The sequence below is a fragment of the Scomber scombrus genome, chromosome 13 (genome assembly GCF_963691925.1).
Source record: "Scomber scombrus chromosome 13, fScoSco1.1, whole genome shotgun sequence".
NCBI lineage: Eukaryota > Metazoa > Chordata > Actinopteri > Scombriformes > Scombridae > Scomber > Scomber scombrus.
The window spans coordinates 17,351,385-17,369,803 of record NC_084982.1 but is presented as its reverse complement, the minus strand read 5'-3'; the positions used below and the strand labels follow the sequence as shown (position 1 = coordinate 17,369,803).

The 18,419-nt window shown below is 39.3% G+C and overlaps 1 protein-coding gene across 1 annotated transcript in view; it reads right to left on the bottom strand.

The window, feature by feature from the left end:
• The window catches only part of abca12 (ATP-binding cassette, sub-family A (ABC1), member 12), a 74,468-nt gene that overhangs the window by 7,615 nt on the left and 48,434 nt on the right, over window positions 1-18,419 (bottom strand). Inside the window, exons 47-62 of the mRNA XM_062431302.1 lie at window positions 17,921-18,117; window positions 16,755-16,912; window positions 15,337-15,570; window positions 14,959-15,106; window positions 14,366-14,612; window positions 12,494-12,583; window positions 11,271-11,358; window positions 10,984-11,111; window positions 10,611-10,698; window positions 10,151-10,259; window positions 7,910-7,964; window positions 4,874-5,051; window positions 4,477-4,592; window positions 2,234-2,396; window positions 1,654-1,907; window positions 638-842 (exon numbers count right to left, since the gene is read on the bottom strand). Coding sequence (XP_062287286.1) covers window positions 638-842; window positions 1,654-1,907; window positions 2,234-2,396; window positions 4,477-4,592; window positions 4,874-5,051; window positions 7,910-7,964; window positions 10,151-10,259; window positions 10,611-10,698; window positions 10,984-11,111; window positions 11,271-11,358; window positions 12,494-12,583; window positions 14,366-14,612; window positions 14,959-15,106; window positions 15,337-15,570; window positions 16,755-16,912; window positions 17,921-18,117 — 2,458 coding nt within the window. The remainder of the gene's footprint in view (window positions 1-637; window positions 843-1,653; window positions 1,908-2,233; window positions 2,397-4,476; window positions 4,593-4,873; window positions 5,052-7,909; window positions 7,965-10,150; window positions 10,260-10,610; window positions 10,699-10,983; window positions 11,112-11,270; window positions 11,359-12,493; window positions 12,584-14,365; window positions 14,613-14,958; window positions 15,107-15,336; window positions 15,571-16,754; window positions 16,913-17,920; window positions 18,118-18,419) is intronic.

The following is an 18,419-nucleotide window of genomic DNA, read 5'->3' as shown; positions in this document are numbered from 1 at the left end:
AATCAGTTTATATAAAAAGCTACACACAGCAAAGTATTTACATTTACATAATTTCCTTGTTGTGGATTTACAGAACCCATTAAAACTTCCTTTCAACCCAGGCTCTTGTTGGTTATAGTAGGCTGTGGATAGTTTGTGCATTTAACAGGCCTGTGGGCTTTCGGACCGTTGGATTCTAATAATAAAATGGTGGCCTATCATGAATGATATTCAGTCAACCACTAAAAACTAAATATAGGCTAGAAAAAATTACATTTAAAATATATCTTGACCAATCTATAGTCTATGCTTAAATACACAGACACAAACGGTGCCAGTTTGTCATTTTCAAAACACCAACAGTGAGCTATCAGAGGGTGTACCTTTAACTAAGATTTATGAATAAAATATTCCTACAACCGTTAAGCAATACCAGTAACTTTGTGATTATTTGGCAAATTACCTGCTGTTGTCAAAAGAGGTTGATAAAAGCCATCAATTACATATTTTTACTTTAGTTGCCATTTTGTCTATCGACTTGGTTGATTTAATTCCAATTAGTTGTGTGCTTTCCTACTAGGGGCACAATTCTACGGATTTCATTGTACCAGTCGCAGGCTGAAACACTGCCCTTATATATGATATCTTGCTGGCTTACCTCTCCTGCAGGAATGCCCACAGAGAGTCTCTTGACAGCGTAGACCTTCTTGTTGAGGTGCTGATAAACCTTAGTGAGCTGGTTGACCTGCAGAATGTCTGAACTTGCTGCTCCACTGGACACCCGTAGGTGCTCATTTGCTACATCCTCATCCTCATTCTCACGAGCCACCTGGGGCACCGTCTTTCTGCCCAATATGAAATGCCTGCAAAGGGAATATATATTTTTATGATATGTTCAAGATGTGCAGATCATTTGTGTGGGCAATGTGAGACATAAAACAGTTGCACAGAAAACAAGTAGGCTTACAATATCTTTGGGGGTCAAACATTTTGGCTTTTATAATAATGCATACATCTGGGTATTCATCTTTGTTCATTTTTAATTTAATGAAAGTGTGTAATTTAACTTTATATCTCTTTTTTATTGCTTGGGGTAACTCTGCAGTGCATATTCACTGCATTTATATCTGCACTATCAATTACACATGGAATATTCTGGTCTGCAAAAGGCCTGTAAACCACAATGAGCAGTGTCTTCTTTCAGCAGAAAAAAACAAAAACCTTTTGGATAGGCAGAGACTAATCCAGGCCAAAAGCAGTTGTAATTAATCTGCTCCTTAAAAAAAAAAATTAGGTATTTTTGGTGACAATCTGTAAGAGCATTATCAATCTTGAACTGACTTGAAGCAAAACCATAGAGCTGAGCCTTATATTATCCTTAAAAAATGTAAAACCTAAACTGTTAAGAAACAAGAAATGCACAATAATATTCTTCTTCTTTCTCTATTGTGTATGCAACACTCTACAGTCTAATATAATTTCATGTTATACATATAAAAATCCTTTCCACAACAAATTCAAGGTATATTGCTTGACGAATTGCACTGCACAGCTACAGTAGAATCAATTACATATTCTATACATTTATAAAATATTATAAGGTGTGTGCACAGGAGTTTATAATTATTCATAGCATCACCATATTGTCTCTTACTTCTCTTTTTCTACTCTCACCTGACTTTGCGCATGAGAAACTTGTTGAGCAGGAGGCGCAGAGTGAATAAAACCACGCCTTGGATGAAGGAGGCGATGAACATCCAGCCGAGGCCATCTACGGAGAATGGGTTCTCATAGGCATCAATGCCATAGCCACTGAGGAGCTGGACCTTTATGTTCATGCGGGCCAGTTTCATCAACCCATTCCCAAAGTTAAACTGGGGGAAGATTAGGAAGGCGTAGCTCAGCTGTTCGAAAATTTCCTGGATGGCCTGCAGGAGGGAAAGACAGAGGAGACGACATTGAGAATGGAGTATAGGAAAGAAAAGAAATAAGGATATACAGAAAAGTGAGATCTGAGGTGACCAGAGAGCTCATTTGGATCTCATCTTCAATTTCCTCTCATTGGATACATTCTCATTCTGTGAGGTATGTTTGCTCTCCTTACGCCTGTGCAGCTCAACATCACCACAGCTACAAAGACTGTAAGTGTCTCGCTGTCAAATGGGTTTTATTCAATGGTTAATGAACAAATGTTTAAGTGTGCATTGTAGAACTGCCACAAAAGACATCTCATCTCAGGCGGTTATATGCTGACCTCAGGGTGGTGCCTTGAAATTTGACTCAGAAAGTAGAGGATGGAGGTGGATATGATGGTGTTGACACTGATGAAGAGGTTGATGCACACATAGATGATGAAAGCCATCTCTCCATCCTTGAAGATGCCTGACAAGAGATACATCCAGGGGAAGGTAGCAAACCTGAGGAATTGACAATGTCAGAATACTTGAATGTTATCTGGATGGGTTGGATTCTAACACCAACAACTCACAATGAAAATGCATTGCAGTCCACCTCACCTTCTTAAATGAAGGCGTATTTTATATATCTGAAAACTTGAAGGGGACATATTATGAACATTTCCAGGTCTTTATTTTAATCTGGGGCCCTACTAGAACATGATTTACAGTTTGAAAAACGTCTTGCCACTGAGTTCAGCCCCTGACTGAAGGTAGACAGGTTGAAGTCTGACCTTTCGACTTGCCGGTTGTATTTCTACATACAATAAGGTCAAGTTTTAGAACTTTGATTATGTTTAACATAGATATCTAACATCATAACAGTTCATAAATAACAGAAAATCACAAAGGACTTGGTATGTCCTCTTAAGCGTTTCAGGCCTTATACAAAATAAACAGAGCAACTCTGAGCCTGATGAAAATAGGCACCAAAGAAAGCGAAAGGAGAGAAAAATACCACACCATGAACAGGGTAAACATTCAGTCATGATGCCAAAAGGGAGGAAGATAAATTACCTCTCCCTTTATTCCCCCAGTGCCAGAATTTCCCAACCTCCTTTTCTTTTTTCTTTTTTCTTTTTCCTTTTTTTTCTTTTTCTTTTTTTGTTTGTTCTCTACTTTCTCTCAGATAATCTTCTTGTTCATTTGATTGGGGTGTCTGGGTCAGTGACACACAAAGAAAAAGAGAGGGAGGGAGAGAGAAAAGAAAAAGAGAAAAGTAGGATGGGAAAAGAAAGAGACAGACACAAACAGATAGAGCTAGACAGAGACAAAGCATCTGTGTGCCATGCCCAAAAAAAGGTGCTTGGTAGGCAGACTGCGGGTGCCAAGCCATGACAAGGAACAGAAGCATGAAGGCTGCAGACCAGACCAGGTGGGTGCAGGCTGACAGATGGAGGGCCGTGATTATTCATTGCTTGGGAGGGAGACATCTGTCTGATAAATGAGAGGCAGAGTGCTGACTTGGCCTCCTAAGATCTAGGGCTCAGGACTTGGCCAGCGACAGCAAAGGGAAACACAGAAGCTTAAACTTCAGCTACATTTGGGGAATGATGTAAATAATCCCAGTAATCCAGATGTGGGAAACATGGCATATCAGTGGTCTAGAGTTGCAGGATTTACATTTGTGCAACAGATGAAAGTAATGAGTAGCATAGAAATGGATTCTCAACCAAAAAGGTTAAAGGTAGACATTATTACCTAAAAATTGAAATCTTATTGTCACATTAAATTTTGAGATGATAGCCAGCGTCAGTCATATTGTTATTGCCACTAGCAACGTTGCCTCCTGATTCCTATCCTTCTCTCTAGTATGTCTGGCTTGAATAAGATAAACATGTTGGCAGTGATTTTTCTGTCAGCCTTTCAGTCCTATCACCATCTGTCTTTGCAAGAAAGCCTGAGAAATTGAGATGTATTTGCATTTGAAAATCAGCAGCCTCCTTATGTTTTGTGCTGTAAATCCAACCTGGTGACACACAAAGTAACGTGTAGCGAAGTCTGAAAAATATGGTATCGCATATGTGAGGAAAAGCTCTTAAAAACATTTCATTGATCAAATGACTTAGTTGCAAATCCTTTGAGTAAAACACATGCTCAGTTTAGTTGAGGTTTGGCTATTTAAAAAAAAAAAGGATGTTTTGGCTGTTTGTTGAGTATCACTTTCCAGCTGCAAGACGAAGTGTTGTACAATGCGTCCATATGGTCACTTGATCTGAGCTGACAAGATGTTTCTGAAGATGTTGCATTCTTTTTTTGGAGACTTTGCACTCATCATGCTGTTGCAGTCAGCAGTGATATCACCAATGAACACTAAAGCTCACTGATAGCCATACACCAAGTCATAATGCTGTTCACTTAATTACATTTTCCTCTAACAATATTATACAACATTGTATTTTGACTTATTTAGTGTGGTGGCTTTGTCTCTAAAAGATTTATTTAGATTTTAAGCTCAGTACAACAACATCCTAAAATTCCCCTTTGAGCACATTATCAGACAGCATGTCAGTGACAGTTATCGGGAGGCCAAAATACTCACCCAAAGAGCACCAGAAGCAGGGCGATAGCAGCCAGATTTTGACGATCTGTGAATGTTGGAAGCTGGAAGGCTGCAATCACCCCGACAGTCAGAGTGACAGGAATCATATAGATGACCTGTGGAAAAGGATACAACATAATGAAGCAACACAGAATTGTATCATTGATTTTACTGATTATGAATCAATCTATCAATGATCATATCAAATATTTTGTGCTATCAAATAATAAACAAATAAGTTAGGTCTGGCAATTGTTTAAAGATATAATGAGTAGGCAATGTTTGCATGTAGCATTCAGTTTATACTTTATTGAGAACAATTTTGACAGAGGAGGGTTTGACTTGTGCAAGCAAAATATTCATTTGGGTCTCCTTTCAAGCAATGAGAAGATTTTACCATGTCATAAAAGAAGTTTACAGCCCAGTAGAAGGGCTCACTGATGCCAGCTATGTGCTGGAGCCTCTTGGAGCCGCTGTGGTGCTCGTTGACTTCATAGATGGCAAAGCTGGCTGTTGTGATTGAATAACCTGTCAGCACACACATAGCCACAAGGATCTGGAGCATTCCCTGGACGCTGTGAGGAAACAAGAGGATCACTCAGATTACACTTGTCACTCATTGACAGTCATGTCCTCAACTAGTGAATTATCATGTTTGTGTTTGTTGTTTACTTTGGTGTGGCTGCAGTGCTACAGTGGTTATAGGTGAAACAGCGTGTGCAAAGAAATCAATATATTCTGGATGGCTGACTCACTTTGAATAAGGCAAAAGTGGCTTGTTTTAAAGTCCTCCTACAAACTATCATGTGGCTCCCTATTAAGACCTGACTCATTAGTTCAACTATTGAAGTGGCTCACAAGAAATGGAATTCCATTAAAAAAATAGCTTTGTTTAAAGAGATGCTTGTGCTTCGCCGTGACAAGATAATAACCACAAAAAAAGGATGGCTTCATGGAATAACTTCACACTGCTGTTGCTGTAGAGTCAGTAAGCCAGTGGTGCTGCTGTCAGGGCACAGACGCTATTGTCCAGACTGGACCCCAGACAATCAGATGCTTTGATCCCTCACTTCCTTTTCAACACCTGTCCTTTTACAGAAACTATAACGCTACCTGCTCATCCCAGAGAATATCATGCTCTCACACCGAACCTGCACGCTAGTACTTTTCACTCTCTCCTTTGGTCAGGCCACATTGCCACCAGCCAAACAGAATAAGCTGCATGAGTCTGAAAAAGAGGATGAAGCTGGCAGGGTGACCGAGTGGTAAAGAGAGAGAATAGCAGAGAGGGACATGTGGTGGGCGTTTTAGGGCAGCTCTAACTACAGAGGATAGCCAGCAGCAGCAGCTACTGAGCAGGCGTGTTATCAGTATGGCCAAGATATAGCCTTAGAATGTTTCCCCTGTGGGCAAAGCTACCGCAATTTGAGAATCAAGACATTTGGTGTAATAAACCTGTTGTATCTTTAACGGCTCAGACCAAATCAATACATCAAGTGAGGAAGCAGAATATCACCCTGGGAAGAGCGGTAATTGTATACTCACAACTGCTACAATATCTTAGCAGGCTAACAGCCACACAACTGCCACACACATAAAGAAATGTGAAGAAACTGAAGGCCAGTGAAAACAGAAATGACCCATCAGATGGGTGGCACCACTAAGGCTCTGGAGAAGATGGACCCTCATAAGACCATAGCTTCAGCTCAATCGACTATCTGAATTATTTATTTGATTTGATCCACTGGGACACACACATTTGCATGCATACATACATGCAATCGCTCATTCCAAAGTCCCGGTATATAAAGCAGTATGTGGAGTATTTTAACCCTTAGATGCATAAGTGGGGTCAAAAATGACCCCAGCGGTTGTTTTTTTGCAATATCTTTGTAATTTTAAATTTTTATCATTTAATCTTCCATGTATTCCTCAAATAGGTTGTCTTTGACACGAGGCCATTTGGATTTGTATCTAATTGTTATATTTTTTAAGTAATTGCATTTTTTGTATCAGTACCACACTCTTCCATACGTGGGGTCAAAAATGACCCCAATCATTTTCTATGGAATTTCAAGGGTTAACCCTAAGAACCTTTGATTTTTATCAACTGTGACTGTCAGGTATATATTTACTGTCGATCCACACATCTAATGTCAGCAGTCTCACCACCCCTAAAGATTATTTTTTCACAGCAACATACATGTATTATTAGTACAAGTATTATCATCATTTTTATACCTCAGAATATATATGCTGTTATAAAATATGAACTTAATTTCCACATACATGATTTTTGTGTGATATAGTGTTGTGTTATCATCATCAAATTGTAAAGTGTCCTTGGATATGTGAAAGGTGCTATATAAATCACAACTATTTTTATTATTATTATTATTATTCTTATTATCAAATTACTTTTTAGTTAGCTAACACTAGCTAACTAAGATAGCTAACATTACTGCATTTGTTGTGTAGAGAAGCAGACTCTCACTATGATGGTTAGGGTTAGGGTTATGACAGGGCCAACAGAAGAGAAAGAGGTGTAAGATGTGTGCAAAGCCACCAATAGTTGCTGGAAATGCAGTGACCCTGTGTGCAGTGCTCACAGCCAGAAACAAGTAGTTTGTAACAGCTGCTCACAGTGAGAAGAAAGAAGACGCGTGTGTGTACATGCATAGACAGACAGACGGATACACAAACAATGAATGTTGAAGTTGTGATAGCATGGAAAACATGAAGTCATTCTTGTGTTATAATATTGCATTAAATGCATTGATTCTAATTGGGATACTTTTTGGATGTTAACCGTTTTTGACCTTTTTAAAAGCTGTTTTGGGATAAAAATGTTATAAAAAAGTGATAAATGAGCTTGTCAAACATGAAATAATTCTTTTGTTGACCAAAATATAATAAAAATCATCATCTTTAACCAAAATTAAATACATTTCTTAAGTTTACAGCATAAAACGCATTCATTCTTATTGGGGTCATTTTTGACCCCACTCATGGAAGAGTGTAGGTATCGGTAGGTCATGCATCTAAGGGTTAAATAAACTCATTTTGGAAAGTGAGGTAGAATCAATCCACCTCTGTGCCACCTTCAGGGTAAACACTCATTATATTGGGACTCTGATCAATAGTGCTAGCTCAGGGAAATCCATTTAGCAAATCAAATATGGGTAAATACTGCTGTCATGTACCTCTGTACCCTGGGTCCACCCTGACTTTGATGTCCTGAATATGAAAAAGGGATACTTACATAATTTATCTTGGGCTAAGCCAAAAACAGCCAATAGTATTTAATGTGAGGTGGATCATTTTAGGATATTTTTATCATTAATGTTAATAAGAATCCTTTTTTTCTATTTTTGCAAATGCAACCACTGATATTGTTGAATTGTAACAACACAATTTAAAGTACAGTCCTTACATTGAATCTTCATCATCTGCCCGGCCAAAGTAGGGGTGACTGGAAACTGAAATGGCTGTAATTGGAAGAAGCAAAGTATAACGTTAGCAGCAGAAAAACAACAGGATATGGGCTATTTTTCAGCCCAGGAAAAAAATGAGCAATGATACTCTCTTAACCTAGGACACAGTCAATTTAAAAATACACTGCAGAATGATTTCATTTGCCAGTGCACACAAAGGAAATTGAATTTTCGTTTATCATTTTTTCCCCCCACATACAGAATCTTCTAGATGCTCACAGACACAAACTGCTACCCTACATATTTCTGCTAACATTTTCTGAGAGAGGAGTGTGTGAAATCAGTCAAAGCACAGTGGCCCTGGAGCAGATTTGGTGGAATTGATGGGTTCTACCAACTAATCTAAGTCTGATCTGTAATCAATCATCAACACTACATCAACACTCCTCTGAAGTGGTATGTTCCAACATCTGGCTGGCGTCTTTTGCAATGGGAATCAACATTAACTAACAAAAAAAAAGGGAACGATCCATAACATTTTTATAGCATTATAGCAAAGGCAGCCTGGAGACAAGCCGCTGACCTATTCCATCAGTGACATATGCACATAGTGGGGTAGAAAAGAAACCAGAATCACTGATAAGAACATCAGTATGTGTGAATTTGTTTTTGAGACTTAAACTGAACAAATTGCACAAAAGTAATGAGTGAAAAATGTTCATTTATCCAAGAAGGAATCCCTCCAGTTAGCTGAGAATGCATAATTAGCTATTAGCTTCAGAGATCCAGTCAGGCTTGCCAGCTGTGCAAAATTGTGGCTTTGGATGGAAAATGCATCATATTGTTACCTTTATAATTTTTCAGAGAAAAACAATCCAATAAGTATGTGAGTTTATTTTCATGACCCTATGTGACTGATTAAAAAAACTAATTGAATCCTGTATTGACATGGTTTCTTATGAGTGAAGCTTTACCTTTATACTTCAGTCCAATGTGTAATATATTTTGAGGAAACAGAAGGATTTTAATAATTTCACTAATATATTAACCAGCATGAGGAGTCTGTCTGTGTCCTTAACTTGAGCAGCAGTCAAAGAGAAATAATTTAAGCTAAAATTACTCGGAAAGGGGGGAACAGGGGGATCTCTGTGTGTTTTCTAACCCACTTGCTGTACACACATCCTTGATCGTTTGTAAATGGGAAACCTGTCAATTAAACAGTTGAGTAACTGTATCTTTTCCCTGCAGAACAGAGCTGACAGAGTTTCAATAGAAAACACTGTTGCAGGTGAAGGTGATCAGAATCTTAAGTGGACAAGAGTATGATAGCAGATATGTGGCAGTGGGCACTGTGGGTCAGAAATCCTGTAAGAGTGGGGATGAAAAAACAGTTTGATGCAGGCCTCTAAAGGATTCCAACCCAGAGTTGGTATCGTTGGACACAGTGTGAAGGTGAGGGCATCACATTTGACAAATAAACTCTTACCCTGAAAGGTAATCTCCCTGGATCTCCACCCTTGACACCCCCAGCCACTGCTGGGAGTTAGCAAGTAACATTTAAATGATCACACTCCAGCCTCAAGCACTTTCATGTGCATGTGTGCGTGCATGTCCTCCTGTGCATTAACTGTATGTTTTAATGAACATTTCTGCGTGTGTGTATGTGCATGTGTATGCTTGTGTACTCATGCCTGCAGGCAGATGTTCAGGGTGATACTCAGAGCAGAAACAGTACTGAAAACCTTATTTTCTCTTCAGCATAGCCCCCTCCCTCATAGTAGCACTCATCAGTATTCACCATGCATAGTGATGTGAGTCTAAGGACACACAGCACCCTCTGCCTTTAATCCAGTGCAATGAACCATGGGTAAACACTTTTCAATTTTCTTTATATTTAGTAAACAAAATGCACTCTGTGAGAAGTCAGGAGTACCTTCCTAATATGAGTGTGCATCCCTTTTGCACAATCCCAATCATGTCTTGTGTCAAACCTTTTCCTTATCTCATCTTTTACAATCAGGGAGTGATGTGTCTGTAGAAGGACAATTTCTCCATAAAATAATGAAGGTTTTTTTTCTAAAATCACTAAGATATAGCAATAAATAAATAAATAAATGGTTGTTTGGATTCTACAGATTATGTCTTCCGGTTCCTTGAACTGAAATATCAGACTGTGTCCTCTTCTTGTCACTGAAATGTCATACACTACTTTTCTTTTTTGCATCAACTCCACAGCTTACCATATTTACGTGGATCCTTGTCTGCTGGAAGCTTAGAGCGTAGGATGATGTTGTTGAGGCTGTTTAAGAAGGCTGGCATTGTGTGGTGGCCCTCAGGGTTGAACCAAACCTACACCCGTGCAAACAGAAAGCCAGACAAACACGCAAACACAAGCAGAGAAACAATCACACACACAGCTCAAGGTATATGAGTCTACTGTATTTCAACAATACAATTCTTTTTACAATGTTTTGAACTAAGGCTTTAATTATACAATGAATGCAATGAACATTATCATATGAGGTAATTTAAAACCACAGTGCCACAGTCTCTGCAGTAAACCATATTTATTATGACACTGATGGTGTAGGAATGCAGTTCCATCTGCGAGGATGTCATGTTTTAACTTTCAACCACTCCTCAGTACAGAAATTAAAGTGATAATGAGACAGGCAGCAAGAAGGCAGGAGAGACAGTTACCTTAGATAGTGTACGGTTTTTGGGCACTGCTGTAACATCCATTTGTAAGTCAGGAGGGAGCTGCATACCAAAGTCAAACCCACCATACCTAAAAAAAAAACCCACATTGGACATAAAAAAAGAGCTTCAAATGATTCTGAGAATATACTGCGATGCACCTTGTTTGTGCTTGTGTGTTATTCTTTTAATCAACCTACAGATGAGAAGCATTTTGGGTATAAGCATATACACATTTATGTATTTAAGTATGACTGACATGATCGACAAGTTATTAAAGGTCAATTTGCATCCAGTTGAGCACACCATCAATGGAACCTGGGCTAAGTTCTCAACGTGGCTTCATTAGGTAGATGTAAACACAGGCTGCATTCACCTATTCCTTATGAAGTCATTCGCTGTGACCACCAGGTAGTCCTCCACATTGACACCACTTAGGTTATACACAATCTGGGAGGAAGGGATCTTCTTATGGGGTGGCTGGAAGCTGGGCGCATCACAAACCTGCATTACATGGAACCGACAAACATATCACACATGCCCATGAATGTGAGGACAGAAAGACACATTCTGTACATGAAAACACGAAAATTCAGTCACTCCCTCACTCACTCACTCACTCACTCACTCACACTCACAGTCTTTTTGGTGACCCAATCTCACCTGTTTGTGATTGGAGCATTTACAGACACTAAATGGTTTGGAGTTGTTCCCGCTGGATCTCCAGTTGTTTGTGCTTCTTGTGCAGACCCTTGAAAAGAAACATTCACAAAGTGAAATGGTTGTTCAGTGAAATGATGTGAGTCTGCAGCAGGCGATAATGCCACAAGACTATCCCTAGACACACCCCAGAGCACATCTTAAAACTGAGTTGATAGGATGGCTTGAATAAAGTGTAAAATCCGCAACCATTCATACAGTATCGTAGCCGTGAGCTTGCATGAATTTTTTAAGATCAGGTTCTAAATATTTCTCTGATATCAGTTTAGAACACTTTTCAAAGCTGTTTAAAATCTCATGTCATATTGTGAGAAATTTGTGCTTGTCTGGGTTGAATTCACCCACATGTTGCTGTCTGCCAAATGCTTTCAGGGACACTTTGTAAAGACCAAAAAGATTGTAGCAATAGAAATGTCATTGCACACTTGCGCAGTCACATGCATTACCGATACACAAGTTAGACTACAACAGTGGCTCAAGGAGGGAAGTCACAGGACGATACATATATTTTGGTTTATATAATGTAAACTATCATGAGCAGAGCATGCAGTCTCTTTTGCACCACATAATATCTTACTCTCTTGATCTCTCTCTCTCTCTCTCTCTCTCTCTCTCTCTCTCTCTCTCTCTCTCTCTCTCTCTCTCTCTCTCTCTCTCTCTCTCTCTCTCTCTCTCTCTCCTCTCTCTCTCTCTCTCTCTCTCTCTCTCTCTCTCTCTCTCTCTCTCTCTCTCTCTCTCTCTCTCTCTCTCTCTCTTTTAAAATGCTTCTGAGGTCTGGTTCATGAGTGCCAACATTGATTTCAGTGCCTATAAGGGGAAAATCTCCCCCGTAAACATAAGGTGTTTATGGAATACAAATGATGCTGTCACATCGCAAGAGTCATGCTGCAGGCTTTCAGCCACATACGTTGCAGGAAAATAAAGAGGAGGGATGTGAGAGACCAGAGAAAGAGAATGGAAAGGATTGGAAGGAGGCAGACTAGTAAAATGAAACAAGGTGAAGGAGGAAGCGTGAAAAGAATGACAATGAGAGAAATATGAAAATACTGTATGTGCGGAAAAGAGTGGAATACATATAGGCACTGAGCCTGAGCACCCAGAGTATAACTGACATATTTATTATTTTTAGAAAACAAAACTCTAGTATTTGAGGTGTGATTACGCACGGGTTACTGGACTTGTGGAGGCAGTTGTTATCGATTCCCGGGAATGACATCATGGTGTCCACCAGTCGGCTGGAGTTTGTGTTCTTGTTACTGTGAAGAAAGAAAACAAGAATTTTGCTTTTACTAATAGGTATGACAGAAATTGTACAAATTGCATCATAATTAACACAATATCAAATATTTATTTTTAGTCATTGCTGATATTTTTAGATCAGTCTTGGCATTTGTAGCTTTGTGAATAATTAGAATTCAATGTTGGCATTTATCAAAGTTGTCTCAGTAGAGAAACTGGATTAAGAGTAATTTATTAACTAATAACACTGGGAATAAAATAACCCAAAGAGGACCTAATCAGTGATTGCAATAAAACATCCTTACTTGAGGAACTGGACTGATAAAAAAAAAGAGTCAGGACAATTTAATTAATTTATAATAATAACTATTACTATTATTATTATTATTATTGTTATTGTTGTTGTTATTATTATTATCATTTACATTTTATTTTACATTTTAAGTGTTTCTTTCATTTAAACCATGCCCTGCCTTTAAACATACACAGACAAACACTCAAAAACAACCATTAAACAGGCGATATCTTTGCATCATTCATACAGACAAATGAGAAAACACAAGGATTAAGGAGGTTCATAAAAAGTCATACTCTAGTGTTGCAATCAATGGATACAATAAGAGTAGACAGCGTCCCCAGCACCTCCTTGCACCCAACCCTAATACTGCTCTAAAATGAATAAATAAATACAATTTTCAAAACTCTTTTCTATATCAAGCTTTAAAGGGATGGGGAGAGCGCCCACACGCTCTTTGATATGGATTGGCACCTCAGCATTTTCTCCCTTGCTACATACCCCCTTGATCAAACAACAGTTCTCCTCAAGAATGAAGACATCCCGCAACCTCCTGACAGTCTTAATCTCACTCACTTTGATCTCGTATCTCAGCTGTCTTCATCACAATCATCTCTTTCCCTCACATTCTCCCCCTTTCCCTTCTCCTTGAGGTCCGTCTGCCCTTCAACAAACTACGCTTCACATTCATTTAATAACTAATACAACATCCCAAACAAATGATGCGGGAGCCCACTGGGCCAATCAAGCCACGCAATGCATTAAAGCTTCATCAAAGATTCATCTAAATCAGACAGCAGTATGGCAGTTAGTACTGTCATGGTTTAAAATCAGGGACTGCTCATTGGTCTGTTGGGCCTTCATTCCGAAACCCCAGTAGTAACATATTGTTAATTTTAACAGCCTCAAGCTTACTAGCATCTAAACATTTACTCTTTCTAAAAGAAAATTAATGATTTCTTATGAACCACAAAGAGACACCAATTTGGCAAACATTTAAAATAAACATAAGAGTATGTATTATTGGAGCAGTGTGCTTTTGTTTAAGTGGTAATGGACCGTCGTCAGGCTTTTGGTCCAGTGGGAAGTTTTTCAGAATAATGGGATGTCGGACCAAAGGCATGGCACATTCAAGTCTTGATCTTTCACTGTAGTGCCTCCATCAAGTCAAGCAGTGTAATTTCTGTAAATCCAAGTTTCTTCACATACCAGGTCAGTTACAGGCTATCAGAGAGGTCACTTTAGATCAGTAGCATGTAGCCTTTGCCACAATTTACCAGGGGTATACACTAAAGTTTGGGATTGTTCTTTTTCAGGTGACTAGGTGTGATTATTTGGTGCCACCTGGATCTTAGTGTCATTAATCTCACCTTGCCATATGAACAAGTAAACAAGGAGTTTAATCGAACTTCTCCAAACATACTCAATGTAAAAGCACCTTGATTAACTCTATTTATCTCGCCTCCCTATGCTTCCTTGTATTCCATATGCCATGAGGACTGACCGGAAGAAAGAGTAGCTTGGTCCGATGTTGTAGAGTGCAGGGCTGAGCTCCAACTCAGGATAGTTCTGCAGGTCGTTCTTGATGGAACCCAAGCCCATGGCAAACATCACGAACAGGACAGGGAGCAGGATCTGGGAGATTAGGCCCTTCCAATCTCTACGGCTGTGGTGGAACCTCTTGATCAGTATGGCTGTCATCTGCTGCCAGGCCAGAGCCATGCCCCGCACCACGGACGAACCAGTGAGCTCTAGAGTACATGAAAATTGTCACAGCATTTAATGATTTTTGTACTAATTCACTTTCTTCCTTACTCTCTTACTTTCTTGACAATGCCTACTTTTCCTCACACTGAGTTAAAGGTTAATGGCTACATAGTATCACAAAAGATGGCAGAGCAATCCATCAAGATAGATTGTTCCAATTGGCAAAGTTGTAGAGATGGGTTGGCTCAGTAAGTATTACAGGTTAAATATGACAATTGAACATCTAAAATAATGAACCAAGGGGGGGAAAATTAAAAGAATAATGGATGTGATGTGACGAGGAGGAGAAACAACAAAAAAGGAATGTGAGTAAAAAGAGAGCAGACATACTTGTCTGGTCACCAAAGCTGGAGATGCTCCCATTGGTGTCTGAAGGGAAACTGTCGATGGATGTGGTGTCAGACACTGTTTCTGAGATTGACAGGGGTTTGTCTTCATCTCCGGCTTCTGTGTTTCCTTGAGTCAACTGGAGGAACACCTGCAAATACAAAAACAATGTGTTAACACCTTTGTATGTTGGAAAGCCGACCAGTATGATTTCATGGCTTGTGATTATGCCTACATATAAATATAGGTTAGTACAGCCCCTCTGTTTTACACAGTGGCTATTGAAATGCAGCAGTTGTCTAAGCGGTATTTGTTTTCTCCACTATGGTTGCTGTGCATTGCAGAGTTTGTGTGTGTGGGTGTGTGTGTATGTGAGCATACCTCCTCTAGGGTTGTATCAGAGATGCCATAGCCCCCGAGCTGCAGTGAATCCAGGTTGGCGTCCAGTGCAGTCATGAGGGAGCGGTATGAGGAGGCGTTGGATGAGGTGAACGGGGGCAGTGAGTAGACCAGGTCGCCCCCCTGGGCCTCTTTCAGTCGCGCTTCAGGTACGTGGGCTTGGACAAAGGTCTTCAGGTCAGCATTATCAAGCTGCTCAGATTCTACGTTCTGCACCTGAGATAGAAACAGAGGAATAAAAAATGATGACTTTACTCTCAGGATTACATTCTGAGACAGGCCTTTTGGCACTGAGGACAGCTAACAATTTGCTGTCAGTCTCTTAAATTATTTGTTTAATCTCTCTTTGTGTGTGTTGTGGTGTTTATCCCCTCCTGGAATACTGACTAATGTAATATGTTAAGTAATAGTAGTTCACAATGATTATCCACACACTTTTTAAAGCAAGACCCTTGGTTATAAAATGTTGTTACTGTTTTTCATTAATGCATTTTCTATATGAGGTACTAAGTCATGTGAATTATTAAGGATGAGAGAAACCTAACTGGCAACGCATTTTTATTGGCACTGCCTAATTGTTTATACCTTGACGTTCTTCAACTGAGAAGTAACATAAGAGAAAGCTGTTGATACAGCTTGAAACAGAAGTAAGACACTGAAGCTAAAATACAGGATACAGACGCTGTTGTGACCTCTGACAATTTTACACATTTAACTCATGACAGATTGTAGTTTTACACTTACAGTATTAACAACTATTAATCAAGATAACAAAAATGCTGACAGGCAGAGTAAAATAAATCACTTGCTATATTAGGAAAGCAGCTGAACATCCAGTATGCTGTAAGAACGTATTAACCAGTATGCAGCAGTCGAGCCAAACAGCAGTTTTTTCAATATATCTGATACCAATCACATTGTCATATATTGTGTGCAAACGTAGTGTCCAGCATGGAGGAGATAAGACCTAGAATTCATTCACCTATGAACAGGACAGCTCTTATGTTGATAAGACATACTAGTCTTAACAACATAAATAAAGAAAACCATGCCATGCTGGCTGGGAATTTTCCAAGATACGTCAGTTTTAGGAGAAAACCTGGGTAAACAGCATCAGAGATATGCTGTTACTTTGTCACTCTTAAGATAACAAATGTGGCCTTGGATCATTGTGCATGCATTTATGCTAAAATGCTAACAGTGAAGCAAGTGACTGCTGGAGATACTTGGAGGCTTTTTGTGTCTATATTCTCATTTAGAGACGACAGCAACCTGATCGCCCACAAACACTATTCATTCCTTGTGTGAATATGAAAAAAAAAACAAATACAAACAAAAAGAAATAAAGATTTTAAGCAACAGCCAAACATGATGTTTGGTTGCCTGTAGAGTATAAATACCTTCTTGGTGAGTGTGAGTTTGTAGCCCTGACCCAGCTTGTCTTTCAGGTAGAAGGGGGATCCACAGCATTTTAATCCTCCTTTCTCCAGGAAGGCTATGCGGTCACTCAGAACTTCAGCCTCATCCAGGTGGTGAGTGGACATGATGATAGTGCGTTCTGAAAGGTCATACAAAAATGTGCATTATTTAATTTGTGTATGTATTATTACACCATTCAATAAGCAATAGCTATAACTCAAATTGAAGGGAATTTCCTAAAACCTTTGAGTCAGTAAGCCTATGTTGACAAGCAAAGCTAGTCTGTGAGGCTTTTAGGAGTTTCAGAGCTTTGAGAAGATTGACAGAACAACAAGGGTAAAATATTTAGATGTATTTTACAAAAATGATTCTAGGTTTTCATTATTTTCCTTCCCTAGGGAGGTACATTCTTGCACACAGATTCTCAACAACATACATGCAAACAAGCAACAAAAAACCAAGACATCACAAAGACAAATCCACATATGCATGACAGGCACATATGAATAAGAGAAACAGGCAGTGCAGAAAGTATATTTTGAAATACATTCCCCTGGCACTAGATTCTAATGTACTGTACTTCTGACGTAGAGCCTATTACAAAGGATATTTTTCACATCTAGTTATATGACATTTAACAATCTTGTCATTACTACAGCTGCAGCTATTCTGTTAGAAAAATACCTCTAGATTTATTTTAGGTTAATTATATACTGAATTTAAAGTCCTAGGTGGTACACATTTGGCTCCAAGTTCATTGCTCTTTCCTGCATGTTTTCTCTTTCTTCTCTCTTAGGAAATAGTGAAGGGGAGGCATTTTAAGTAGAAATATACATGTTTTTTGATGTATGTGTGTTGGTCTGATAGAAAGAAAAGTAAGATATTTTAATGGTAACACTAAATTGACTGAAATATAAAAATCTGAAAGGATGTTTTATGCATACATGTACACTCATCCCATCTATCTGCTGCTTCTTTGTCCTACTTGTCATTATTATTAGTGGCAGCAGTAGAGGTTACAATAGTGCTAATACATGTAGTACTAGCTGTAGTTTGGCAATCAATGAAGAGTTTGTGACCTCAAATTAAAAGGGAATGTTTTTGAAGTATTCACTGTGTACTGTGGGTGTGTGTCTGTGAGACTCACGTTTTTTATGCTGGATAACAATGTCCCAGATGCTGCGCCTGGAGCAGGGATCGACTCCTGTGGTGGGTTCATCCAGAACCACCATGCGGGAACCCCCTATGAAGGCGATGGAGATTGACAGCTTGCGCCTCATGCCACCCGACAGGGTGCCCACCCGCTTGTGTCTGTGAGCATGCATGTCTGTCTCCTCTAGGATCCTAGTAGGGAGGTCGATGAAAAGCATTTAACATGGAGCTCATATTAAACATACTTTATCTATGCATTACATCCCAGCTTCTGAGTAATATTTCCATCAGTTCCATCAGTTACCCGGCAGGGGTTTCTTAAGTGGTACAGTATCTTGCCTTTAGGTACAGGTTCATTATTGCTTGTCTTCTCACGCAGAAACCCTCCAGCAATAGTTTCATGATGCAACTGGGGGTTCAACCCATAGCTTAATGATGCCACTGAATAACGATTTCATGCTTCTCCCCGAAGCTTGAAACAGGAAAAAAGATGT